Genomic DNA, 27,193 nt, shown 5'->3' on the forward strand with positions numbered 1-27,193 from the left:
GACTGGTACCAGGGAGAGGGCTGCAGGGTGAGGAAAGGAAGGGCAGGAATCCATGAGACCTAGGAGAGAGGGGGCTGACTAGGATGAGGGGAAGCAAGGTAGGGAGTGGTCCAGGGGTGAGAGCAGTGAGGTTAGGGAAGATGCAGACCTTGACTGCTTGGTAAAGGGCCCTGGGGTGGAACCCAGAGAAGAGGGCAGGTCTGGGTTCCCCTGCCGGGGGTACTGCCAGGAGAGGCCAGCTAGCAGGCTGTCTGGGTCACGGCAGGAGGGACAGGGTCAGGGCAGAGGGTGTGAGAACAGTTGAGTGCGGTTTCTCTGGAGAGATTTGGAAAGTATCCCACCCCGGCAGAGGAACCCGCTTAGTGAGCTGGCCGGAGGAGCAAGTCATGAAGAGGCAGCAGCCAGCGAGAGAGGGGCCACGGACTGAGAGTGCCAGAGAGTAACAGGATGCAACCACTGGAAGGGGCGTCGGCCAGGCAGAGGTAATCCCCAGAGTGGCCAGGAGGAGGCGCTGTCGAGCGGCGAGCAGAGCGCCCCATGACAATAAGTTGTGCAAGTGATTTCATCCCCTCGCGTGGCCTGAAAGCCTGGCCCGGAACCACACCCCATCCCCCTTTCCTGCCCACAAACGCACCCGCTGTGTTTGGGGACGGTTTGAAACGCCCCGAGACCTCAGGCAAGGCAGGCGAATGACTCCGAGAGCTTGGCTTTATTAGACGTTACCCAGCAGCACCTCGAGGCCCTGACTGAGACGGGGACCCTGGTGCCGCACGGAGCCCAGCTGAGATCAAGGCGCCTCATGACTCTGGGAGCGCCACCTTCACAGTGAGAGTCAAGCCGTGCGCCAAACGGCTCCCAGTAGAAATAGAAAATGGCAGGATAGTTATCCCCACGTTACAAGTGGGGAAACTGAGGTGGAGAGAGACTCAGCCCTTCCCACTCTAATGCACTAGATCCCACCCCTTCCCACTGCTGGGAGAGAACCCAGGAGTCCTGGCTCCTGCCCCCTTGCTCTAACCCCAATCCCTTCCCGCTGCTGGGATAGAACCCAGGAGTCCTGGCTCCCGTCCCCCCTGCTGTAACCCACTAGACCCCACTCCCCCTTCCACCACTGGGGATAGAACCCAGGCGTCCCGGCTCCCGCCCCCCTGCTCTAACCCACTAGACACCACTTCCCTGCCACTGCTGGGAGAGAACCCAGGAGTCCTGGCTTCCGTCCCCCCTCCTGTAACCCACTAGACCCCACTCCTCTCCCACCACTGGGGATAGAACCCAGGCGTCCTGGTCCTAGCCCCACACGGATGCTCTGAAGGGATGTTCCAAGTCCAGATTGTCCTGTGCTGTGTGGATCTGGAGCAGCCCATGGGGAGGTGATGTGGGCGGAGCTATTGTTTGGGGGCATCGGGGGGAGGGGAGGCATCGCTCTGGGCCGGCTCGGCCCCATCACCCTCCATCCTCTGCTTGTACTGGCGCTTGAAGAAGCCGAACTGGAAGGAGACAGAGAGCAGAGACGGTGAGAGCCAGCCAGACAGAAACAGATGGATTCACACCTGGTGGGGGGATGGGATGTGGGAGCCCCCCAAGTAAATACCCTCTCCCCTCCCCCACCAGCTGGGAGGGCCATAGGCCCTGCCCCCAGGGTGATGGGCAGTGGGGGAGGGGTCCAAGCCCTGCCCCACTCACCTTGTAGAGGGCTGCGGTGATGAGAGCCAGCAGGATCAGGCCCCCCACGCTGCTGCCCACGATGATGGGCAGGTAGTTATAGACCTCAGAGTGCTCCACCACCGTCTGCACCTGGGGGAGAGGGGCTGTGAGATGGGGACCCAGGAGTCCTGGCACCATCACCCACCTCTGCTCTAACACACCAGACCCAGAGCAGGGACAGGACCCAGGAGTCCTGGCTCCCAGCTCTAACCACTAGCCGATGCTCTCTCTATCCCGGGCGCAGTCACTCTGGTACCTGGCGCTGGACGAATCCCTCCTTCTGGGTGTATTTCTCCTCCTCGTATTCAATCCGGGCCTCGCTCACCAGACTCACTTTCTGCTGCTGAGTCTGGAACAGAGAAGTATCAGAGGGGTAGTCGTGTTAGTCTGGATCTGTAAAAAGCGACAAAGAGTCCTGTGGCACCTTATACATTAACAGACATATTGGAGCATAAGCTTTTGTGGGTGAATACCCACTTGTGTCCATTCACCCTGTTACGTAGGGACTGTCCAGTTTGGCCGATGTACATAATGGAGGGGCGTTGCTGGCACATGATGGTGTACCCAGAAGCCTCCTGCTGCAAGACAAGCCCAGGAAAGAAACCAACAGGACTCCACTGGCCACCACCTACAGTCCTCAGCCAAAACCTCTCCAACGCATCATCAGTGATCTACAACCCTTCCTGGACAACGTCCCCTCGCTTTCACAGGCCTTGGGTGGCAGGCCAGTCCTCGCCCACAGACAACACGCCAATCTTAAGCATATTCTTACCAGTAACCACACATCGCACCATAGTAACTCTAACTCAGGAACCAATCCATGCAACAAACCTTGATGCCAACTCTGCCCACATATTTACACCAATGACACCATCACAGGACCGAACCAGATCAGCCAACCATCATCGCTTCATTCACCTGCATGTCCACCAATTTAATATATGCCATCATATGCCAGCAATGCCCCTCTGCTATGTACATTGGCCAAACTGGAAAGTCCCTACGTAAAAGGATAAATGGACACAAGTCAGATATTCGGAATGGCAATATACATAAGAACATAAGAACATAAGAAAGGCCGTACCGAGTCAGACCAAAGGTCCATCTAGCCCAGTATCTGTCTACCGACAGTGGCCAATGCCAGGTGCCCCAGAGGGAATGAATCTAACAGGCAATGATCAAGTGATCTCTCTCCTGCCATCCATCTCCATCCTCTGACAAACAGAGGCTAGGGACACCATTCTTACCCATTCTGGCTAATAGCCATTTATGGACTTAGCCACCATGAATTTATCCAGTCCCCTTTTAAACATTGTTATAGTCCTAGCCTTCACAACCTCCTCAGGTAAGGAGTTCCACAAGTTGACTGTGCGCTGTGTGAAGAAGAACTTCCTTTTATTTGTTTCAAACCTGCTGCCTATTAATTTCATTTGGTGACCCCTAGTTCTTGTATTATGGGAATAAGTAAATAACTTTTCCTTATCCAATTTCTCAACATCACTCATGATTTTATATACCTCTATCATGTCCCCCCTTAGTCTTTTCTTTTCCAAGCTGAAGAGTCCTAGCCTCTTTAATCTTTCCTCGTATGGGACCCTCTCTAAACCCTTAATCATTTTTGTTGCCCTTTTCTGAACCTTTTCTAGTGCTAGAATATCTTTTTTGAGGTGAGGAGACCACATCTGTACACAGTATTCGAGATGTGGGCGTACCATGGATTTATACAAAAACCTGTAGGAGAACACTTCCACCTCCCTGGCCACACAATAGCAGATTTAAAGGTAACCATCCTACAGCAAAAAAAACTTCAGGACCAGACTTCAAAGAGAAACTGCTGAGCTTCAATTCATCTGCAAATTTGACACCATCAGCTCAGGATTAAACAAAGACTGTGAATGGCTTGCCAACTACAAAAGCAGTTTCTCCTCCCTTGGTGTTCACCCCTCAACCGCTAGAAGAGGGCCTCATCCTCCCTGATTGAACTAACCTCGTTATCTCCAGCCTGATTCTCGCTTGCATATATACCTGCCCCTGGAAATTTCCACTACATGCATCCGACTAAGTGGGTATTCACCCACAAAAGCTCATGCTCCAATACGTCTGTTAGTCTATAAGGGGACAGAAGACTCTTTGTCGCTTAGAAGAGAGAAATTTACCATCCCTGACCAGAAATGACATAAACCAGCCCGGAGCATTAGCCCAGAGGGACCCAGAGCAATTGACAGGCTGTTCACACTGGGGCAATCCCTTGCCCAGCACTGAGATGCAGCCACCTCTGAGGAGGGGAAGAGAAGTTGTTCACATGGCGGGCAAGGGGAATCCCTCATCTGGTGCCAGGAGGCAGTGGCAGCTCTCGTACCTGGGAGACCCACTGGAAGCTGACATTCCCTTTGATCATGAACTCCAGTGGCTGCTGCATTTCCAGGGAGGCGATTCTGCACCGGATCTTCTTACAGGTGGCCACAGAGCAGTCCTGGGGGGTGGAAGGATATCGCCGGGTGAGGCAGGGGGTGTGCAGGGCCCCAGCATGGCCATGAGGGTCTGTGTCTGTTTATAGCAGAGGTCCCTCACCCAGCCCAGCTCCGCACTCGCTGTCTGTGTTAGTGAGGAGGGGAAGGGGCTGCTGGGACCAGCACCAGCCTGTACTCACCAGCAGGGGGCGATCGCTCATCTGCTTCACAAAGTCCTTTGAACCCGGCGTTTCCACCTCACTGATGCACTGAGCCAGCTGGGGCTATGGAGAGAGAGAGAGACACGGTGTTAATGGGCGTTGGAAGGCGACATGGGGCCTTTCCCCTCTAGGGGGCACCAGCACCAATCTGGCACCAGGGCACAGGACTGGCTGGTTCAGAGGCTGGGGCAGGGCTTTTCCCCCCCAGACAGCCTGTCCCAGCAGGGGGCGCTGTAGAGCAGAGCAGGCGTCACTGGGCCCATCTCACACACACACAAGGGCAGGGAGAGGCAGATACCTTGGAGGGGACGACCTCAGAGGCGTCCCACACCCGGACCCCGCTCAGCTCCACGGGGAACTGGAACGTGACCGAGATGGGGACGCTTCGCTGCCGCAGGTTCTTGACCTGAAAGAAACAGACTCTCCATAGGGCACTGCAGGAAGAGAACCCAGGAGCTCTGATCCCCAGCCCTCGCTCTAACCCTCAGACCCCACTGCCCTGCCAGAGCTGGGGATAGAACCCAGGAGTCCTGGCTCCCTCACTACCCCTCCGTGCTCTAACACACTAGATCCCATTCAACCAGTTTTACTCCCTTCCTCTTGCCCTATTGCCCCTCTCACACTCTGCACCGCCAGCCTCACCTCGTACCGATGTGTCACTGGCACACTTGTCCCTGCCTCCTTGGAGGAGAAGTTGACGTACTTGGTCGACTCCTCGAGGCTGGGGGAGGAAAAGGATGGAAAGAAGGAGAGAGGTGGGAGTGTGATGGATGGGGCTGGAGAGTGGGGGTGGGGTGTCATGTCCAGAAGGGGGCGCTGTGCTACAGGGATGGGCTCAGTAGGGGGCGCTCTCCTGCAATCAGCGCTGGCACCTATGACCCCGTGCGGCGCTACAGCAGGGAACAGGGGTCCCAGTAGGGGGCGCTCTCCCCCCCCCCGTCTCCGCACTGACCTACCTGGTGAGGATGATGAAGATGCCGTACTTGACCGGCAGCTCCGCCCGGTGCATCATGCGCTCGGTGATGGGGCCGCCATTGTCACTGGGGGGAGGGGAGGGCAAAGGAGAGAGATGTGAGGAGACGCAGGCAGGTAACTGTGCAGGGAGGCTGCACCACAGGCCACTGCCTGGCCCTGCTCCGTGCACGGCCCCCTCCCACTGCCCCCACCCTGCCCCCCGGCCCTGCCCAGCCCCCTCACCTGCTGGCCTTGGCCGTGATCTGCAGCCTGTCCCCCAGGTCGGCCTCAGAGGAGACGTCGAAGGTGGCGATGAAGACGGCCTGGAAAACACAGCGGGGGTGAGAGTCAGGGCCCGGGGAACTGCCAGAGACTGCGGGGGCCGGGGCAGGACACCTCTCAGGATCAGGACGATGAAGGCCCAGTGGTGTCACGCTGGGTCCGAGGGGACGGGCAGGGGGGCAGCCATGACAATGACACTGGCTCCTTCTCCTTTCCTTGTCTTTTACTGAGCCATGTTCCCCCCCACCCCAAGTCACTTCTTTTTTAGGACCCAAAGGGGGAGGGAACAGCCCCTCCCCTCGTTATTTTCTCCCCCAGTGAGGTCTGATTTCCAGCCCCCCAAGTCTGGTCCTTGGTTTGCAGCCCCGGCAGGGCCTGACCCCAGCCCCGGAGTGACCTCAGGGCTCTGTTTGCACTGACTCGCCGGGCTCCCCGGGCGCTTTCCCCAGCACATCCCTTGTCACGGGCTGGGCTGACCCCAGGGAACTGCCCCTCTCTGCCCACAGCTGGGCTCACCCCTGGGGAGTTCACAGGCCAGGGCCCGTCCCTACCTCGGCCCCGCTCCTGAAGATGGGGTGGTTGATGTGGCAGGTGCTGTTCCTCTGAGTCTGCTCCTCGGAGCCCACGGCCGAGCTGCACCTAACGGCCACGGCCCTCCTGTTAGACTGAGCACAGGGGACCAGCCAGTGAGAGATGCAGCCCACAGCGCCCCCTGCTGAGCCCTCACCTGCCCCCTGCAGCACAGCGCCCCCTGCTGAGCCCCCACCTGCCCCCTGCAGCACAGCGTCCCCTGCTGAGCCCTCACCTGCCCCCTGCAGCACAGTGCCCCCTGACAAGCCCCTGGCCTGCTCCCTGCAGCACAGTGCCCCCTCGTGAGCCCTGCCTGCTTTCTGCACCGGCTGGTCTCTCATATCCTGCCCCGCATGTCTGCAGTGCTTGGGGGGACTGGGTGGTACCTGGAGTAGCAGGACCCGGCGGTAGGACAGCGCGGCCGGGTAGAAGAACTGCACCGTGGTACTGTAGGAATTCTCGCCGTGATTCTGGATGGAGACGGTGGTGTTGAGTTCCGGGGTGACCCCCACCACCAGGGTGCTCAAGCTAAGGGGGAGACAAAGCGGGGAACTTCCTCAGGGCAGTGCCTTGACAGCTCTGTGAGCTTCCTATAATGGTTCCCACTCAGAAGCCATATGGAAATCTGGCATGATCTGAGGCCTGATGGAGTAAATGGGCCCCACCATGGAGTGTGGAGAAGGAGGCAGCGGGGGGTGACTTACCCTGAGAAATTGAAGGAAATTTGTAGTTCATCAGTGCAGACTTTGTCACTGCCGCAGTCCTTCTCAAACGGGAGCTAGGGAGAGATCCGGGAAGGGGGGAGGGGGAGAAATCAGGGAGCACGGTGGGTGTGAGGGAATTGGAGCAAAACTCAGTCAACATTGGCACTCACCCTACAATCTTAATTGTCGCCACCACTGCCAGTACAGTCTGAACTAACACCGTCACCATGATATACCATCACACTCGCAATAACTGCCCCCAACACTGTCCCTGCACCACTGCATTCACAGCCTCAACCACCACCAGACCAATACTGATTTGAAAGTGTCACCAGCAGTGTAGCTGCACCACCCTCTGCCAAGACTATGAACCACACTACCAACTCTTCCATCACCACAACAGCCAATAAAGTGTTAATCAACACTGTTACCAGCATCATAACCACTACCATCTCAGCCAACACTGTAACCAACACCATTACAATCTCATCAACCACCACTAAAAATGTTTTCTGAAACAACACTATTACCAACAATGCACACACTGCAATCACAACCGATGCTGTCAGCAACACCTCTATAGTTTCAACCACAACCACAATTAGTATCAACACAATCTGAACCAACATTGGCACAATAACTCACCCACTCTACCTAAGACTATACTTCGGCCAACATTACCGTCTAAACCGCAACCACCTACCAGTACAGTCCTAACAGTGTAACTTACAACACAGCCACAACATCCTCAACCAACACTCACCAACACCACTACAATCTCCCCACCACCAGAAATACATTCTGTACCAACATCAGCCTCAACAACACAGCCACTATAACCCTGCCTCACACAGTCACCAAGATCAGTATAGTCTGAACCCAGCAATGTTAACAACAACAAAACCACTATAACCTCACCTCACACTGCCATCACAACCACTACAGTCTAGCTTAAACCAAGGTTACGAACACAATCACTACAACCTCAGCCAACAACCTCACCAAGATCACCACCGTCTGAATCAACAATGTCACCAACAACACAACCTCTAAAACTTCAAACACTCACCCACACCACAATCTCACTCATTAACACCAAGCATTGATACAGTCTGCACAGGCACTGTAACCAAAGGCACACACACTAAAACCTCTGCAGACAGTCACAAACTCCATTGCCTGGCCCCGGAGGCCTTACCGAGCCTACAGACACCAGTGCGGAGTCCTCGCTCAGGATGGGTCTGAGGCGGCCGGCAGCAGCGATGGGCTCCCCCGTCAGGGTGTAGTTGAGGCGCAGGGTGATGGGGGTCAGAGTGTCCTCAGGGCAGAGCTGGGGAGACAGAGAGACACTTAGGGACCCATGAGCAAAGGTGGGACCCGGAGAGAGGTTTGTTCTCTGGGTGATTTGGGAGCAAGGGGCAGGGTTGGAGGGGCAGACACAGCAGGAGGGGAAAGAGCTGGGACCCCCCCACACTCACAGGTAACTTTATCTGATGCTTCTCACATTTCTTCTCAATGCCGAGCCGCAGCTCCCTGTTCAGGACGGGGCTGGTGGAGTCAAAGGCAGCTCGGATCTTCGTCCGCCCGGGGTCCAGGGCCAGGGTGTACTGGATGGTGCTGGAGATCCCATTGCCTACCACAGAGGAGAAATGAGGGTCAGAGAGACGTGAGAGCAGGATCATTAATGGGATACAGAATATGGGGCCTTTCCCCTCCAGGGGGCACCAGCTCCAATCCAGCCCTAGGGCAGAGGGACTGGCCGGCTCAGGAGGTGGAAATGGATTATGGGTTTTTTCCCCTCTAGGGGGAACTGTGTCTAATCCAGTTCCAGGAGGGGGCACTGGCTGGCTCAGGGGGGTGGGGAATGAGACACGGGGCCTTTCCCCCTAGAGGGCGCTGGTTCCAATCCAACCCCAGGGCAGGGGACTGGCTAGCTCAGGGGGGAGGGGAGCAGGGGGTGGGTTTGGTCTGACCTAGGCTGTCCATGGTGCTCTTAGTGACGGTGAAGCAGACCTCTGCCCTGCTGGCCTCCGTGTTGAGCTGCTCCTGCTCCTGGCAGTTAAAGACCGAGGTGGGGATCGTCGGGGGCTGGAAGCTGATGGAGACCCTGACTCTGAGCACCGGCCGGGACCTGCCATGGGCGGAACAGAACCATCACCCTGCTGCTCCCTGCAATGGGGCCAGGCCCCGTCCCACCCCAGAGCCTCCCACCCAGCCTGGATGTGCTCACAGCACCCCAAGATGATGGGTTATGGACAGGAGCGGCGCCAGGGTTTCTGGCGCCCTAGGCAGAATTCGGGGGGCGGCATTTTGTGTGCTCCCCACGGGGTGCACAGGAGCTTCTGGTTCCACTCCCATCGTGCCGCCGAAGAAGAACCCTCCGCCAAAATGCCGCAGGCAACAGCGGCAGTCATTGAGCTGCTCAATTGCCTGCCGCTGTTTCCCGCGGCACATCGGCAGAAGGTCCTTCTTCGGCGGCGTGACGGGAGCGGAACCGGAAGTTCCTGCGCGCCCCGTGGGGAGCGCACAAAATGCCGCCCCCCGAATCCTGGCGCCCTAGGTGACCGCCTAGGGTCACCTAATGGAAGCGCCGGCCCTGGTTATGGACACGCAGCTCTGCTAGAGGAGATGCTGGGGGCAGAGAAGGGAGCAGCAGAGCTGTCGTTGTGCCATTCTCCAGCAGGGGGCAGCAGTGACGCACACCTACTCTCAAACCCCCATGTACTGCCACGTGGAGCAGCACAACAACACAGAGTAACTCACTTCAGCAGCAGGATCTGCCCTTGTGCCCCCACCGCGATGTCTGGGAGTCCGTCCCCCGTCAGGTCTGTCCCGCCACTGACGGCCTGGCCAAAGTACTGCAGCCTGCTGGGGAACAGCGACCCCTCGATGTGCTGTGGGGCAAAGAGAGCAGTAAGGGGTGGGGAAGGAGCGGCTGTGCTGTATAATGGGCACTAGGGGGCAGCAGAGGGTGAGGGGTGAGGAAGGGGCGGCTGTGCTGTATAATGGGCACTAGGGGGCAGCAGAGGGTGAGGGTTGGGGAAGGGGCGGCTGTACTGTATAATGGGCACTAGGGGGCAGCAGACGGTGAGGGATGGGAAAGCAGCTGCTACAGGCTAATAGGCACTAGGGGGCCGTGGGGCCCCATGATGTCTCTTTCAGGATCTATGGTGACCCCTCCCCGCAGGAGCTGGGCTCACCTGTCTGTACTGGGGACTGAGGCCTCCCTTTTCCCCGTGGAAGATGTACAAGGCCCCATGATTGTCATTCTCCATGGGGGCCCCGATGGCCACGTCCATCCATCCGTCCCCGCTGATGTCCCCGATTTCAGACATGCTGGCCCCAAAGCGCCCGAATGCCTGCTCCGTCTGCCCCTGCAGTGTCTTGGTGCAGATCAGTGTCATCCTCTGCAGACCCCATCCAAAGAGACACGTGGGGAAAGGATCAGCACTGACAGCCAGCAGAGAGTGCCCCCTACTGACCCCCTTTCCCTCTCTCTGCAGCACAACACCCCTTGGTGCCACTCTGGGGCGTTGGGGCCAGCACTGACTGGCAGGGAAGAGCGTTCTCTAATGATCCCCCCATCCTGCTCCCTGGAGCACCACATCTGCTACTCCCATGCTAATAGTCCCAGCATCACAACCCCTTGTCAGTGCAGGCAAAGAAGAACCCCAGGCCATCCATCTTCCCCCTGGCTGCATCCTCTTTCTTACCGACCAGTTAATCGGGCAGTTATAGACCCGTCCTCCATTCAGACGTGTATGGTACATTGGGGCTCCGATTAGAACCAGGTCCGTGTTCCCATCTCTGTCGAGGTCCACAGCACACAGTGTACCCCCGAAATACGAGCCAATCTGGAGAGGCAGATAAGCAACCCTCTCAGTTAATCACTTCCTCCTTCTTCTCCCACTGGGACCCTTCTCACCCTATGAGACTAAGGATTCAGTCCCAATACTCATTCCATCCTTAGACTCACCCTCCTGCTGCACAGCAGGTGGCGCTATCACTGTAATGCATAGGCAGTTAGATCTTGGAGAGATGCTGAATGCTAGTTGTGGTGCAATTCTTTTTAGAGGTTGTGCTAGCACGAGTAAAGTTTATTCTCTGACTGAGCCACTGTTATAAATTGTGTTCAGCTGGAATGTATAGGCAGTTAGATCTTGGAGAAATTCACTTTGTTAGTGTGGTGTGCTCCTTTTCAGACACTGTTAATATCACTAGCAACGTTTTTTTCCTTGCCCGAGTCTCTCTGGCCCAGATCCACAAAGGGACTTATGTGCCTAACCCCCAGACTTAGGTGACTCTGTGATCCACAAAACCTCTGACTGGCTGCTGCTGCTGCTGACCCCTATAGGTGCCTAACCTGAGTTGGTGCCTAAGTTTTTGCAGCAGAAGCTCCTTATGTTGCTGCCTCAAGGGCAGGGCATGTGCACTGCTGTCTTACTCTAAGCAGCCAGTTGCCCATTTCACACAGGGGACAGGGAGTTGGGGGGAGGTGGATGGGGCAGGGGTCCTGGGGGGGCTGTCAGGGAACAGGGGGGTTGGATGGGGCAGGAGTCCCCGGGGGGTGGCTAGGGAGTGGGGGCCAGGCCACGACCCCCTCCACTAACCGGCCCTCCATACAATTCCAAAACCCGATGCGGCCCTCAGGCCAAAAAGTTTGCCTGCCCATGAGCCAAACACAAATATTACACAATGTCAAAATCTTACAGGCTTCCTCCAGCGCTCTCTCTGACACCCACACTCCCCATATTAGCAGTAGTGCTCCCCATACCTGTTCTCCTGACAGCTCCGATCTGGGTGTCCATTCCCCACCCTTGGTATCTCGGCTGAACAGGACGACTTTGCCGGCGTGTTGGTAGCGAGGGGCACCGACCACGTAGCTGCTCTGCCCATTGGCTGTGATGACCTGAGACGAATAACCTCAAAGGAAAAGAGGGATGTGGGGAGGTGAGATGGGAAACAGCCGTACAACAGTGCTGCACAGAACTTTCCCAGAACTGAGATGCAGCCACCTCTGGGGTGGGGCACGGGGGCTGTTTAAATAGGTAAGGGAAGCTCGGTGGGTTTGTTCTTACCGAGGTAAGCATCATTCATGTCAGTGGAGGTTCTGGATACGTTGATGAAGCTTGGCTCCCCGCTGCTCCCGTACAGGTATATCCCACCGGACCAGTCATAGGCTCCCACCGCTCCCAGCACAGGCCCATCCTAAACCGACACGCACGGCAAAGGGGATTGATTACAGGAAACAGACAGCACAGAATGTATTTACTAGATGAGGCCAGAACCTGCAGCACAGCGCCCCCTAGCAACGTGTGGGGATCCTGGGGTCAGTGCTGATGGACAGGGGAGTGAGCACCCCCTACTGAGCCCCTACTGGCCCCAGCTGGAGCATAGAGCCCTCCCTAGTTCCCACCCTGAGTGGGAGGGGAGGGTGCCCCCTGCATTGCTCCCGCAGCGCTCTGGGCTAGTAAAGGGTTGTCTCCCCTGCAAGCACTAAGCCAACCAGCTCCTTCTTAGCTCGAAAGCGCTGTCAGGGCCCCAGCGCACGGCAGCGTGGGACATGCCCCGGGGCCAGGCGTCACTCACAGGGGACAGCAGGGAGCTGAATCCTTCCTGAGCCATCTCCAGCTGGAAGGAGCTGCCGCTCTGGGACTGGGTGCCTATAAGGAGAGAGAGACAGACATGGGAGAGACCATCATAGACGGTAAAGGCCCCGTGTCCCATTCCCTGAGCCAGCCCTTCTCCCCACTTCGAGGCTGGATTGGATCCAGCGTCTCCTAGGGAGAAGGCCCCATATCTCATTCCTCAACCCCTTGAGCCAGCCAGTCCCCTGCCCGGGGGTCCCCGGATGAGAAACGCATTTGGGGGATACATAGAGATAGCTCAGTAGATAGATGTTGGATGGGGAAAGAGAGAATATTTGGGGCCTATGTGAACTCTGGATTCCCAGCTGCTCCCCATCCCATCTCGGCCTTGAAAACCCATTTCTAGAGCCCCAGGGCCAGTGCAGCCCCTCCCCCAACTCTGGTACCTTCGATGGCAAAGATCTTCTCCTGCAGCTGGCTCTGGATGCCCTGGAGGGCGTCGAAATTGTCCACCCGGAAGACGTGCTCGTTGGTGGGCTCAGAGGCGATCTCCTGGAGCTCCTCTTGGGCAGCATCACTGGAGAAGGCCTGTCCGACCTTCATGGAGAAGAGGGAGGTACAGGGGAGACCAGGCCATTGGCATCACTCACAGCCTAGAGCCCTGGACCAACACCCACCTGCCCCGAGCTCTGCTGGGCCCTAGAGAGGCACGGCTCAGCCAGCGCCATGTGCCACTCCTGTGAGTGGGGGGTGGAGTGGGGTCGCTGTAGCAGCTTGGCACAAGTGTCACTGTGATGTGAGGAGAGGTGCCCTCATGCCTGGAGTTATGGAGCCTGCCTCATTTCAGCACCGAGTTGTGTCAGTTGTATCAGCAGCGGGGCACAGGGGGCTTCTTGCCATGGGGATTGTCAGCGCTCTGGGGCCCTACATAACTCAATCTCCAGGGCGTAGTGAGGGATGAGTGCTGCAGTGTCTCCGAGGGACGTCTCAGGGCAAGGGGTGAAGGGCTGGGATTGGGACCACTGCGCTAGTCTGGGTGGTGTCGGGGACTCGAACCCCAACAGCGAAGTGCTGGTGTTGCCTGTCTCTCTGCGGTCAGACAACGAACTTCGCTGTTGGGGTTCGAGTCCCCGACAGTGGGTTGTGCGCAGTCGGTTCAGTGGTAGAGTCAGGCACCTCCTGGTTGCTGGGCCCGACAGAAGCAGCAAGCAAAGGTCTAACAAGGTCCAGTGGCTGGAAATGGAATTTACACTCATTCAGCTTGGAAAGAAGGTGTCAGGTTTAACCATGAGGGGAATTAACCATTGGAGCAGCTCATCACGGGCCGTGGTGGATTGTCCATCCGTGGCAATTTTTATCTCAAGACTGGCTGGTTTTCCAGCAAGGATTATTTGGGGCAGTTCTCTGGCCTTTGCTACATGGGAGCTCAGACTAGATGATCGCAAAAGTCCCTTCTGGCCTGGGAATCTATTACTCTAAATCCGAGTTTTGCCTTGGCAAAGGGAAGGTGATGGGCCGGGCCCCCTAGTGCTCATGTGCTCTGCGCCCAGTGCTCTGTAGCATCTGTAAAGGCCTGTGTGTGTTCCTGGTGTGCTGACTCATGGCTCAAAGAGGGCAGAGTTAAGGTTGTGATGGTGTTTGCCTTCACTGTATTTAACGGATTTCAGAGGCCTAAGTGCAGCCACTCTCCATGTTTGGGAAGGGCAGGAAGCAGCCCTGGGAAACCTTAACGCTGCATTAAGGAAGTTGATGGAATAACCCTGCTTCTATAAATAAGAAGAAAACAAAGAAAGAAGAAGTGGGACCGCTAAACACTGAGGATGGAATGGAGGTTAAGGATAATCTAGGCATAGCCCAAAATCTGAACAAATACTTTGCCTCAATGTTTAATGAGGCTAATGAGGAGCTTAGGGATAATGGTAGGATGACAAATAGGAATGAGGATATGGAGGTAGATATTACCACATCCAAGGTAAAAGCCAAACTCAAACAGCTTAATGGGACTAAATTGGGGGGCGCAGATAATCTTCATCCAAGAATATTAAAGGAACTGGCACATGAAATTGCAAGTCCATTAGCAAGAATTTTTAATGAATCTGTAAATTCAGGGGTTGTACCGTATGACTGGATAATTTCTAACATAGATCCTATCTTTAAGAAAGGGAAAAAATGTGATCCGGGCAACTACAGGCCTGTTAGTTTGACATCTGTAGTATGCAAGGTCTTGGAAACATTTTTGAAGGAGAAAGTAGTTAAGGACATTGAGGTCAATGGTAATTGGGACAAAATACAAGATGGTTTTACAAAAGGTAGATCATGTCAAACCAACCTGATCTCCTTCTTTGAGAAAGTAACAGATTTTTTAGAGAAAGGAAACAGTGGATCTAATTTACCTCGATTTCAGTAAGGCATTTGATACAGTTCCACATGGGGAATTATTAACTAAATTGGAAAAGATGGGGATCAATATGAAAATTGAAAGGTGGATAAGGAACTGGTTAAAGGGGAAACTACAACGGGTCGTACTGAAAGGTGAACTGTCAGGATGGAAGGAGGTTACTAGTGGAATTCCTCAGGGATCGTTTTGGGACCAATCTTCTTTAATCTTTTTATTACTGACCTTGGCACAAAAAGTGGGAATGTGCTAATAAAGTTTGCGGATGACACAAAGCTGGGAGGTATTGCCAATACAGAGAAGGGCCGGGATATCATATAGGAAGATCTGGATGGCCTTGTAAACTGGAATAATACTAACAGGATACAATTTATAGTGAAAAGTGCAAGATCATGCATTTAGGGATTAATAACAAGAATTATTGTTATAAGCTGGGGACGCATCGGTTGGAAGTATCAAAGGAGGAGAAGGACCTTGGAGTGTTGGTTGATCACAGGATGACTATGAGCTGCCAAAGTGATATGTCCGTGAAAAAAGCTAATGCGGTCTTGGGATGCATCAGGCGAGGTATTTCCAGTAGAGATAAGGAGGTGTTTGTACCGTTATACAGGCACTGGTGAGACCTCATATGGAATACTGTGTGCAGTTCTGGTCTCCCATGTTTAAGAAGGATGAATTCAAACTGGAACAGGTTCAGAGACGGGCTACTAGGATGATCCGAGGAATGGAAAACGTGTCATATGAAAGGAGACTCAAAGAGCTTGGCTTGTTTAGCCTAACCAAAAGAAGGCTGAGGGGAGATATGATTGCCCTCTATAAATATATCAGAGGGATAAATACCAGGGAGGGAGAGGAATTATTTAAGTTCAGTACCAATGTGGACACAAGAACAAATGGATATTAACTGGCCATCAGGAAGTTCAGACTTGAAATTAGATGAAGGTTTCTAACCATTAGAGGAGTGAAGTTCTGGAACAGCCTTCCAAGGGGAGCAGTGGGGGCAAAAGACATATCTGGCTTCAAGACTAAGCTTGATAAGTTTATGGAGGGGATGATATGATGGGATAGCCTAATTTTGGCAGTTCAAGTAACCCTAAATTTGGACCATTAATCCTAACCTGCGTCCCCCTGAGGCATAACACATTTCAAAAACAATCTGAGTCAGTAGGGCAGTCAGAAAACCTGACCTGTAACTAGAAAACTTCGATCAACCTTAACAATAGAGAAGCTCCAGCTCTCCTATAATGTCACACGTTGACCCAGTTATAAGTCAGGGTCAGGTCTTCTCCCTTATCTGATGGGAACCTGGACACGGGCTCAGACCCATACTAGTTCTCCACACAGCCGCGGCTCACCCCGATGGCGTAGCGGACGATTCCAGCTCTCTCAGCCTCTGGGATGGCGTCTGCATAAGAAAGCGGATCTTCATATTTCACCCCATCTGTGATCACAATGAGAATCTTGGTGGCCTCATCCCGAGCACCTCTCCCAGAGGTGAACAGCTCCCGCCTGGAAAAGGGGGGTGGGGAATGCATGGGATGGTTATTGATATGTAATAACACCTAGCGCTCGTCCACTGATTTTGCATTGTAGATCTCAAAGTCCTTTACAAAGGAGGCCACTGTCATGTCCCCATTTTAATTTAGGGGAAACTGAGGCACAGGGCAGAGATGTGACTTGCTTAAAGTCACACAGCAACAGAGGCTCAGAGCTGGCAATAGAACCCCAGAATCCTGGCTCCCAGCATCCCCCCCTGCTTTAACCTACTGGTCCCCATTCCCCTCCCACAGCTGGGGATAGAACCCAGGAGTCCTGAGTCCCTGTCCCTTAGCTCCCATGTCCTTGCAGCCCATTCCATGTGGAGTCAGCATGGGGAGGAGGGCAACACCTACACCACTTTCCGGATGGCGCTGGCCGTGTGCGTCGTTCCCCTGAGCTGCACGATCGACCTGACAAGGTCATCGGGGTCGCTGCTCCTCCTGTACTGTAAGAAGTTGAAGTGCTCTCTAAATTCGTGCGAGTACTGCATGAGAGCGAACTGCAGGAGACATGGGAGAAGAGAGAAAAACAACCCAGGGGGTGGAGGGTAAGTAAAGCAGGAATCAGACTCAGTTAATGGCTGGGGCAGTCGGTTGGGATGTAGCTGGTTCTACAGGAATTTTTTCCTGGTTTTGGATGCAAAATCCATTGCTGCTTCCTGCAGCACAGTGCCCCCTAGCGCCGCACTGGGGCAATGGGATCAGCACTGATTGTGAGGGGCAGGGTACGTAGTCAGGGTTCAGCTTCTGCCTGTTACCTGCGTGTCGGTGCTGCGGAAACGCTTCATGATCTCAGAAAGAAACGTCTTCATCTTTCCAAAGTCATGAGATCTGATGCTGCCCGAGCCGTCGATGAGGAGCGCTATGTCTGTGACTTGTTTGGGGCACTCTGAGAGGGACAGGAAAGAAATACGTCCGACTCCTGACTTGACACCACAAATATGGAGAAAACCCAGTAGAAAGAGCTAGACTAGATCAATGCGTCATAGAATCATAGAATATCAGGGTTGGAAGGGACCTCAGGAGGTATCTAGTCCAATCCCTTGCTCAAAGCAGGACCAATTCCCAACTAAATCATCCTAGCCAGGGCTTTGTCAAAACTGACCTTAAAAACCTCTAAGAAAGGAGATTCCACTACCTCCCTAGGTAACCCATTCCAGTTCTTCACCACTCTCTGAGTGAAAAAGTTTTTCCTAATATCCAACCTAAACTTCCTCCACTGCAACTTGAGACCATTACTCCTTGTTCTGTCATCTGCTACCACTGAGAACAGTCTAGATCCATCCTCTTTGGAACCCCCTTTCAGGTAGTTGAAAGCAGCTATCAAATCCCCCCTCACTCTTCTCTTCTGCAGACTAAACAATCCCAGTTCCCTCAGCCTCTCCTCATAACTCATGTGTTCCAGCCCCCTAATCATTTTTGTTGCCCTCTGCTGGACTCTTTCCAATTTTTCCACATCCTTCTTGTAGTGTGGGGCCCAAAACTGGACACAGTGCTCTAGATGAGGCCTCATCAATGTTGAATAGAGGGGAATGATCACGTCTCTCAAACTGCTGTCAATGCCCATACTTATACAGCCCAAAATGCCGTTAGCCTTCTTGGCAACAAGGGCACACTGTTGATTCATATCCAGCTTCTCGTCCACTGTAACCCCTAGGTCCTTTTCTGTAGAACTGCTGCCCAGCCACTTGGTCCCTAGTCTGTAGCGGTGCATGGGATTTCTTCGTCCTAAGGGCAGGACTCTGCACTTGTCCTTGTTGAACCTCATCAGGTTTCTTTTGGCCCAATCCTCTAATTTGTCTAGGTCCCTCTGTATCCTATCCCTACCCTCCAGCGTATCTACCACTCTGCCCAGTTTAGTGTAATCTGAAAACTTGCTGAGAGTGCAGTCCACGCCATCCTCCAGATCATTAATGAAGATATTGAACAAAACCGGCCCCAGGACTGACCTTTGGGGTACTCCGCTTGATACTGGCTGCCAACTAGACATGGAGCCATTGATCACTACCCGTTGAGTCCGACAATCTAGCCAGCTTTCTATCCACCTTATAGTCCATTCATCCAGCCCATACTTCTTGAACTTGCCTGCAAGAATACTGTGGGAGACTTTGCTAAAGTCAAGGAATAACATGTCCACTGCTTTCCCCTCATCCACAGAGCCAGTTATCTCCTCATAGAAGGCAATTAAGTTAGTCAGGCATGACTTGCCCTTGGTGAATCCATGCTGACTATTCCTGATCACTTTCCTCTCCTCTAAGTGCTTCAGACTTGATTCCTTGAGGACCTGCTCCATGATTTTTCCAGGGACTGAGGTGAGGCTGACTGGCCTGTAGTTCCCCGGATCCTCCTTCTTCCCTTTTTTAAAGGTGGGCACTACAGTAGCCTTTTTCCAGTCATCTGGGACCTCCCCCGATCGCCATGAGTTTTCAAAGATAATGGCCAATGGCTCTGCAATCACATCCGCCAACTCCTTTAACACCCTCGGATGCAGCGCATCCGGCCCCATGGACTTGTGCTTTTCTAAATAGTTCTGAACCACTTCTTTCTCCACAGAGGGCTGGTCACCTCCTCCCCATGCTGTGCTGCCCAGTGCAGCAATCTGGGAGCTGACCTTGTTCGTGAAGACAGAGGCAAAAAAAGCATTGAGTACATTAGCTTTTTCTGCATCCCTTGCACTAGGTTGCCTCCCTCACTCGGTAAGGGGCCCACACTTTCCTTGACTTTCTTCTTGTTGCTAACATACTTGAAGAAACCCTTCTTGTTACTCTTAACATCTCTTGCTAGCTGCAACTCCAAGTGTGATTCGGCCTTGCTGATTTCACTCCTGCAGCCTGAGCAATATTTTTATACTCCTCCGTGGTCATTTGTCCAATCTTCCATTTCTTTTAAGCTTCTTTTTTGCGTTTAAGATCAGCAAAGATTTCACTGTTAATCCAAGCTGGTCGCCTGCCATATTTACTATCCTTTCTACACATCGGGATGGTTTGTTTCTGCAACCTCAATAAGGATTCTTTAAAATACAGCCAGCTCTCCTGGACTCCTTTCCCCCTCATGTTATTATCCCAGGGGATCCTGCCTATCAGTTCCCTGAGGGAGTCAAAGTTTGCTTTTCTGGGTCCATCTAACCTGGTATCCTGCCCCTTCCCTGCAACCCCGGATCAGACCAATGGTCCCCTCTGTTGCAATATCATCCCGTCCCTGCCATTGAGGGGTCCTGAGAGTAGAGCATGACATGCACTGGGATGGAAAAAATACACCCCACCCCGCTCCCAGAGATGGGACAGAACCCAGGAGTCCTGACTTCTAGCTCCTATTGACATCCTGAATCAAACCAATGAGCCCACCTAGCCTGCTATCCCACCCCATATCAGACCCATGGGCCCATTTAGACCCATCTCCTCTCCTCTCCTCCCCACCATGATCTCTGAGTGCTAGTTCCTCCCCATGGGGCTGCCCCTCACCTGCCAGGGTGTCCGGGATGCGCCGGAGCTGCCGGAGGCTCTGGTCCAGGAGGAAGCAGTAGCCATTGATGTACATGTTCTCCCCGCAGGCCCGGTGCACCGTGGGGCCGCACACCTGGGGCACGAGAGAGGGATGGGGTCAGTTGGTGATGAGAACCCTGGGGTGAAGCAGAGAGCCCAGGGCCTGCTCCCCCATATGGATATGCAAAGAAAGGCCCTGCCAAGGCAGGGGATCCCCTGGGGAAAGATGGGACCCCAGGACCCAGCACTCAGACTCCCAGGGGAGCGACATGGGGACATCACCTGGTTCCCATGCTCCCTGCTATGGCAGCAACCGGTCACTGTTGCCATGTCAACATCACCCAGCAGGTTGTCACACTCCCTGTTATGTCTGTGCACCATCATTACCCTCCCTGCAATATCATTCTGCAGTTACTGTCACCATGGTGGTGTCATCAATCTACCACCCTCCCTGCTATTTCATTGCACTGTCTGGTCTCCCCCCTTCCACCAGAACATCGTCACAGTCACGGTAGTCATGGTGATGTCACTTGCTTACCGTCGCCCTCACAACACCATCACAAGTCATTCTAGCGGCACCGGGCTACCACCACCTTACACAATGTCCTAGGCCATTCACCCGTTGCCATGGCAACAATGCCCCATTCATCTCCATTCAGAATGCTGCTGCGACCACGTCACCCCTCTGTTTGGAGCCCTCCCCTGGCTCCCTCTTCTCTATCACATCAAACACGAGCTGCTGCTCTTCCCTTTCTAGGCCCTTATCGGCTTCTCCCACCCCCACCTATCATCTCCCAGTTTGTGTTGAGCTGTCGAGGTGTGTCTCTGATCGGCCCCTCGTGCCGGCCTCCACTGCCCAGTTGTTACATTTTCCAACCAGTCCCTTTGTGCTGTCTCTTGCGCCGCCCCTCACACTTGGGATGAGCTCCCTGGAAACAGCCACAAAACTACCGCCTTGTCTCCTGCACAACCCTCCTTCAAGCTCTCCTTTGCCATGAGGCCTACAACGAAACTTAACAACGATTAGGCTGCTGGTGTGCTGAGACCACTGCCGATCACAGCGACCAATATCGTCTCATTGTTTCCTTGTTCTTCTCCCATCTGTCTGCCTGTATCTAGCTGTTGTCTCGTCTTAAACTTAGTTTGTAAGTCCCCTTGTACCGTGTTGTTGTTCTGTGTTTGTACAGGACCTAGGACAAAGGGGTGTACCATAATACACCCAATAAATAATATTTTGAAAATGCACAGTTCCAGTCAGGGTGACCTCCCCCCACTTACGACCACCACCATGACATCACCACACAGTTGCTCTAGCTGTGGTGACCTCACCCATTCCTGCAATATCAATCCATCCTCCCTCCAAATGTTGCCCAGTTATCAACCTCCCTGTGACAGCGCACAGGCGTTCACATCCCACGGTCACATCTTCCTTTGTGATGGTATCTCCCCAGGTGCTCAGGAGGCTATGATGTCACCTGGTTATCACCCACTCTGTGACATCACCATGCTGACACTCTATCTCACAAACACTGTTGCGGGGAGGACCTGTCTATGGAATTCTGGGCAAGTGACTGAACTTAATTCTGGGTGATACCCTGGTATAAACAAGCCGCTTCAGAATCCCCCAACCCTTCTGGATGTGGTACCCACCAGGAGACGGGAGTCTCGGGCAGCCAGAGACAATCCGAGGGACATGTTTACTGCATCCGGGGGCCCTGAGAGGAGACACACACCAGCACCAGGTTGAGAAATCTTGTGGCTGGATATTTTAGCCCATCATTTCTCTGAGTCATTCCCCACCCCCCGCCCCCACATGGCTCTTCTGACTCAATCTCCTTCCCAGATATGTGGGGGAGGAGAGGAAGTCATTGCACATACCCCTGCAATTGAATGGAAATAGAACCCAGGAGTCCTGATTCCCAGCCCCCATTGTTCTAACCCACTAGACCCCACTTCCTTCCTTCCTTCCACACAGAACAAGTTCTGATTCCGAGCCTCCCCCCACAACACCTCTCTAACCCACTAGACCCCACTCCACTCCCAGAAACTGGAATAGAACCCAGGAGTCCTGGCTCCAAATTGCCTCCCCCCACATTCTGCCCCACTGGACCCCATAGCAGAGGGTGGCCCTACTCTGGATTTGGATCTCCTGGCAGCCTCTGGAGCCCGGGTTGCACTTGTAGACTTTGCCAGTTTCATTCACGTCTCCCATCTGCAGCGGGGCCCCGACGATCAGCCTGTGTGGGAGAGAGAAGAGAGGGGCTCAGGGGCACCCCATCATCCCTGGGGGGGCCCAGGTGGGGCAGCTCAGCCAGACAGGCCCCTCAAGGGTAGGCAGAAGTCATGTAGGGCCTTGAGCCCACGCTCAGCACTTACCCCCCGGCTCTGCTACTCCCGAACTGCACCACGCTCTGCCCAAACCCCACTGCTGCCTCCTGGAAGGTGATGGGTACCTCCACGTCCACGCTGAATCCACGGCTCGGTGCCAGCACTGCAGGGGTTAAACAGCCATCCATTAGCGCTTCCCCTATGCAGAGTGGGGCCAGTGGTGGGGCCTTAGGCACCAGCCCCTCCAGGCTGTGGGACTGGGTCCCAGCCTCCTCGGCTCCAACCCACCAAAGCCCACTCACCTCCCAGATTAGGGGATGGAACCCAGGAGTCCTGACTCCCAGCCCCTCCCCCACACCCTGCTCTAACATCTCTTTGCTCTGTGTTTGTACTGCCCCTAGCATAGTGGGGTGCTGGTCCCTGGCTGAGCCCTACAGGAATACGTAGAATTGGAGTCCGGGTATCTGTGTGTCTATCTGCGGCATGATGCGCTTTGAACGTCACATCTGATCGTGTCCAAAATTTCAGGGAATGTTCCAGGTCTCAAGGGGGCAGAGCCCTGTGGGTTTGGGGAAAACCAGAAAACTGGAAGGAGGGAAATGGGGGACACACAGACTCCCTGGCATCTGATTAGCAGAGCCTGCAGCTACAGCCAGCTCAGTCTAGAACACCTTCCGCCATCCCTCATCCCGGCATCGCATGTGACACCCTGAACAACCGATCAACGCAGAATGGTGAGAGAGAAGGAGGCATGGGGGGGAAGAAGGGGGCAATGGGGGAAAGAAGGAGGCAATGTGGGTGCACACTTGATCCTGGCATGGGGGTGGAGATGGGGAAATGGAGCCCCCAGAACCCTTGGCAGGTGGGGGAGATTGGGGTCCTCTTGTATGGGAGAAGGGGAGTGGGAAAGAGATCATGGGGGATTGGTGAGCCTGGGGGACAAAGGGAGTAATGGGCACACAGAGACCCTGGCAGGGGTGGGGGGCTTCAGAGGGGGTCCCACAAAGAGAGGGGGATGGAAGGACGTGAGGAGCTCCCAGAATGTTCAATGAGCTCAGCCAAAGTGTGAGGCCTTCTGGTAAGTAACCATGACAACCCACGAAACCCCCTCCCCTCCCAGAGCCAGGGGGAGAACCCAGGAGTCCTGACGCCCACCCCACCCCCTCTGCCACTCTCCTTCACTAGCCCCTAGTGCTTTCTCATTGCTGGAGGTAGAACCCAGGAGTCTGGGGGGTGGGTTGGCAAGACTTTCCAGAGGAAGGAAGTGTGTGTGGTATGTATGTGCTCACAGGGAGTGTCCCAAGCTGCTCTGTCTCCAGGCGGGGCCCTCAGCAGGCATATTTCCCCCCACATACAAACACATGCTAAAAAACAAAATAGGAGCCCCCTTAGGATGACCAGACAGCAAGTGTGAAAAATCAGGACGGGGGTAGGTGGGTAATAGGATCCTATATAAAAACAAAATCCAAAAATCAGGACTGTCCCTATAAAATTGGGACATCTGGTCTCCCTAGGCCTCCTTGAGCTGCTCTAGGCTCTAAGCAATTGTTCGGTCTTCTGCCTAGTGCTGACTCTGCTGGTACCAGACTGGCGTCCCCACGCCTACAGGGCTCTGCAAAGCAGTTGGGAAACAACCCATCCTGTGGTGCAACCCACTTGGGAGTGGCACCGGTCAGGTGCTGCAGAGGCTGGGGAAGGGGAACTGGGGGAGGTGGTGCTGGGCTCTTGGGTCCTACCCCCAGCTCTGGGAGGGGAGAGAGGTCTGCTGGTTAGAGCGGGGGTGGGGCTGGGAATCAGGATTCCTGGGTTCTATCCCCAGGGCAACTGCAGCGGGTAAGTTACAGTTGGTCCTGCTTTGAGCAGGGGGTTGGACTAGATACCTCCTGAGGTCCCTTCCAACCCTGGTATATTCTGTGATTCTATGAATTACTTTCCTCCATCCTAGACAGCACAGCTGTGCTGCTCTGAGGAAGTGAGCAGCCCAAGAGAGTTGTGTGGGGTGTTTTGGGACAGGGTGTGGGGGAAGTGACTTGGACAAATGTGTGTCTGACTAAAAGTCTAGAGGAGTGGGGGATGGGAGAGCCAGGACCATTGTCTGGATGAGTGAAGTCCAATTGAGAAAGTTGGAGAGAGACACTCCTTTCTAAAGCGAGCGTGGGGTCCGGTGGGTTGGAGCCGGTGGGGTTGGGAATCAGGACTCCTGGGTTCTCGCTCCAGCCTTGGGAAGGGAGTGGGCTCTGGTGGGTTGGAGCAGGTGGGGCTGGGAGACAGGAGTTCAGTGTGAGAGAGAAGCAGAAGGACAGATCTGTTAAGCTAAGTCAGTGCCAATCCACCCCCAACTAACCCCACCCAAATCCCCCAAGCCAGACCTCCTACAGATCCCTGATGGGTCCCCCCTGGATATCCCCTCCAGCCACTCCTGGAAACTGCTGGGTGAGATCAGCATCTCTGCACAGCCTGCACCAGAGCAGCTGGGCAGACGGGGTCTGTCTGGAAGTGCTTTGACCCCACTGCTGGGGATCCTGGGCAAAGCTACCCACCCAAACCTGCTGCCAGAAGGGTTGAGGCTCAGTGGGGGAGGAACAGCTGCTCTGCACTGCACCCTCTGCACAGTCCTAAGGAAAGAACCCAGGAGTCCTGACTCCCAGCCCCTCCCAGCTCTGACCCACCAGACCCCACTCCTCTCCCAGAGCCAGGGTCAGAACCCAGGTGTCCTGACAGTCCAGCTGCTTCCATCCCCCTGCCGGAGATGTACACAGTTGGCATCCTGCATGCGGGACTGCAGCTTTTCCCCATCCTGCTGGCCGGTACTTACCTGTGCACAGGTAGATGAGCAGAGGCAGGGGGTCCATCCTGGGCCGGGTGAAGGAGGGCAGTGTAGGGTGCAGGGAGCTGTGTGAGATTTGAGGGCACTGCCTGCAGAGTAAGCAGCGGAGTGCCAGAGTAAAGAGAAGTGCAATCAGTGTCGTGTGAAGGGAGGGTGAGACCAGCCCTGGGGAGGGGACTGGACTGGACTCAGAGGAGATGCAGGGAGAAGTCAAAGAAAGAAGGGAAGAAAACTAAACTGAATTAGACAGATGGACAGACAGACACATCAACAGCTGCACTGACATAGGCGGACATACGGTAGAACGTCAGTGTTATAAACACCAGAGATACAAACTGACAAGTTATCGATACATCTAATTTGGCACCGGAAGTGTAATCAGGCAGCAGAGACCAAAAAAAAAAAAAAAACCAAACAAAAACAAAAAAAACCAATACACTACAGTACAGTGTTAAACATAAACTACTAAAAAATAAAGGAAAGTTTCAAAAAAGATTTGACAAGCTAAGGAAACTGTTTCTGTGCTTGTTTCATTTAATATAAGATGGTTAAAAGCAGCATTTTTCTTTGCATAGTAAAGGTTCAAAGCTGTATTAAGTCAGTGTTCAGTTGTAAATGCTTGAAAGAACAACCATAACGTTTTGTTCAGAGTTACAACCAACCTGTGTTGCCAAGGTGTTTGGAACTCTGGGTTTCTACTGTACAAAGCAGCATTGAGGCAGACACACCACTACGCTGAGAGAGGCAGAACCACAAAACTACACAGACTAGAGACAAGCAGACAGAGATACACTGACACACACACACATGCCTACACTCAGGCAGAAAGACAAGCATGACACTGGGACAGTCACACACAGCTACATTCAGACAGAAACACATTCAGCTACACTGAGCCAGCCCCCCCCCCCCAACTCCATTCAGACCAAAAGCCACGCTGAGACAGACACAAGCCCCCAGCTACACTGAGACATTCAGAGGCACACAACTAAATTTGCAAACACACAACTACACTCGGACAGGGAAACACAAAGCTACGCTGAGAGACACACACACCCCTACACTGAAACAGAGAGACATGAAAACCTACACAGGGAGAGAAAGACAGACCCCCAGCTACACTAAAGGCCTGGTCTGCAGTACAGAGTTAGGTTGACGTAAGGCAGCTTAAATCGATGTAATTATGTAAGTATCCACACTGCAGCCTTGTCCTGTCCACGTAAGTGCCGACTACGCTGACATCATAACTCCACCTCTGCGAGAGGCGAAGGGTTTATGTCGGTGTAGTTAGGGTGACGCAGTGTCTGTGTAGACACTGAGGGCTACTTACATCGGCTGGTGGCCGTTCTTTCTGTGCTGGAGCCATGAAATTGACAAGAAAGCCACTCAAAGCTGGGGCTGGGGCCTGGGGTGGGTGGAGGGCTCTAGCCCCCGGGCTACCAGTTTCCTGATCCCATCTGGGCTGCTGCCTGGGCTCCCCACTCCTCACTCCAAGCCTGAGTGCTGCCCGGGCTCCTGACTCTCTACTGGGAGCCTGGCTGGTATTAACTTCCTATCCATTTCCTGCCTTAGCACTGATGCTAGAATTTCTTGGGTTGCTGCCAACTTAATCACCAGTGGCTTGTTTATCTGGAAATTTCAATGCTGGAGCTTGCATCAAGGCTTGTTTTAAATGACAGAAAGTGTTTTCTTGTTCAGGTCCCCGCTTCCATGCTCCTTTCTTTTTTAGTAAACGCCACAAGGGTCCAGTTACAGCGGTAAAAGTCCATGTGTTTCCTTAAACAGTTAAACTCTCCTAACACCAACCTCAAAGCATGAGAATCCTCTGGCCTTGGTAAATTCATTAATGATTTCACCTTTTGTTGATCTACCTGAATTGCTTGTTCCCCTAGGGTCACCCCCAAATAATTCACTCTCCTCTGCACTAGTTGGGCTTTCTCTTTATTAGCCCTGAAACCCATTTCCTGGATGAGCTTTAACACGTTTTTAGTCCACTCAGCCACCTCCTCCTCAGTGACCCCACCCACACTAATATGCCATTTACATATGAGGTGACATTTCTCCCAATCCTCTTTGGATAATTGATCCAGCATTCGCACCGCACGTTGGTGCACAATAGCTGGAGCTCAGTGTGGGCCCTGGGGAATTTT

The 27,193-nt window shown here is 53.9% G+C and overlaps 1 protein-coding gene across 2 annotated transcripts; it reads right to left on the bottom strand.

Moving 5' to 3' along the window:
- Positions 1 to 1,181: 1,181 nt before the first annotated feature.
- On the bottom strand, positions 1,182 to 25,135 carry LOC123368285 (integrin alpha-D-like). Of its 2 annotated transcripts, none has more exons than XM_045012945.1 (30): positions 25,032 to 25,135; positions 22,265 to 22,379; positions 22,022 to 22,125; positions 21,539 to 21,603; positions 19,868 to 19,982; positions 17,165 to 17,295; positions 16,761 to 16,906; positions 16,224 to 16,377; positions 12,920 to 13,070; positions 12,475 to 12,548; positions 11,964 to 12,093; positions 11,660 to 11,808; positions 10,599 to 10,739; positions 10,086 to 10,292; positions 9,649 to 9,779; positions 8,859 to 9,016; positions 8,364 to 8,518; positions 8,084 to 8,215; positions 6,886 to 6,959; positions 6,568 to 6,709; positions 6,163 to 6,276; positions 5,573 to 5,652; positions 5,332 to 5,415; positions 5,018 to 5,096; positions 4,674 to 4,781; positions 4,355 to 4,432; positions 4,064 to 4,177; positions 1,961 to 2,053; positions 1,684 to 1,794; positions 1,182 to 1,487 (listed from the first exon to the last, which is right to left on the bottom strand). In XM_045012945.1, exons 1-30 carry the CDS (start codon positions 25,066 to 25,068, stop codon positions 1,386 to 1,388), a joined length of 3,474 nt encoding a protein of 1,157 aa, XP_044868880.1. In that variant the 5' UTR covers positions 25,069 to 25,135; the 3' UTR covers positions 1,182 to 1,385. The 2 variants fall into 2 exon arrangements, with proteins under 2 accessions (XP_044868880.1, XP_044868879.1); XM_045012944.1 differs by having other exon boundaries at positions 4,355 to 4,438.
- Between the last annotated feature and the right edge of the window lie 2,058 nt (positions 25,136 to 27,193).

Source organism: Mauremys mutica, chromosome 4 (genome assembly GCF_020497125.1).
Source record: "Mauremys mutica isolate MM-2020 ecotype Southern chromosome 4, ASM2049712v1, whole genome shotgun sequence".
NCBI lineage: Eukaryota > Metazoa > Chordata > Testudines > Geoemydidae > Mauremys > Mauremys mutica.

Excerpts from the sequence above, each read along its gene's own strand:
- LOC123368285 (XM_045012944.1), bottom strand. The coding sequence starts at position 25,068 with ATGGACCCCCTGCCTCTGCTCATCTACCTGTGCACAG. Across the intron at positions 19,983-21,538 it reads CCCGAGACTCCCGTCTCCTG|GTGTGCGGCCCCACGGTGCA; the intron begins GTGGGTACCACA and ends CTCGTGCCCCAG. Across the intron at positions 6,960-8,083 it reads CACTGGTGTCTGTAGGCTCG|CTCCCGTTTGAGAAGGACTG; the intron begins GTAAGGCCTCCG and ends ATCTCTCCCTAG.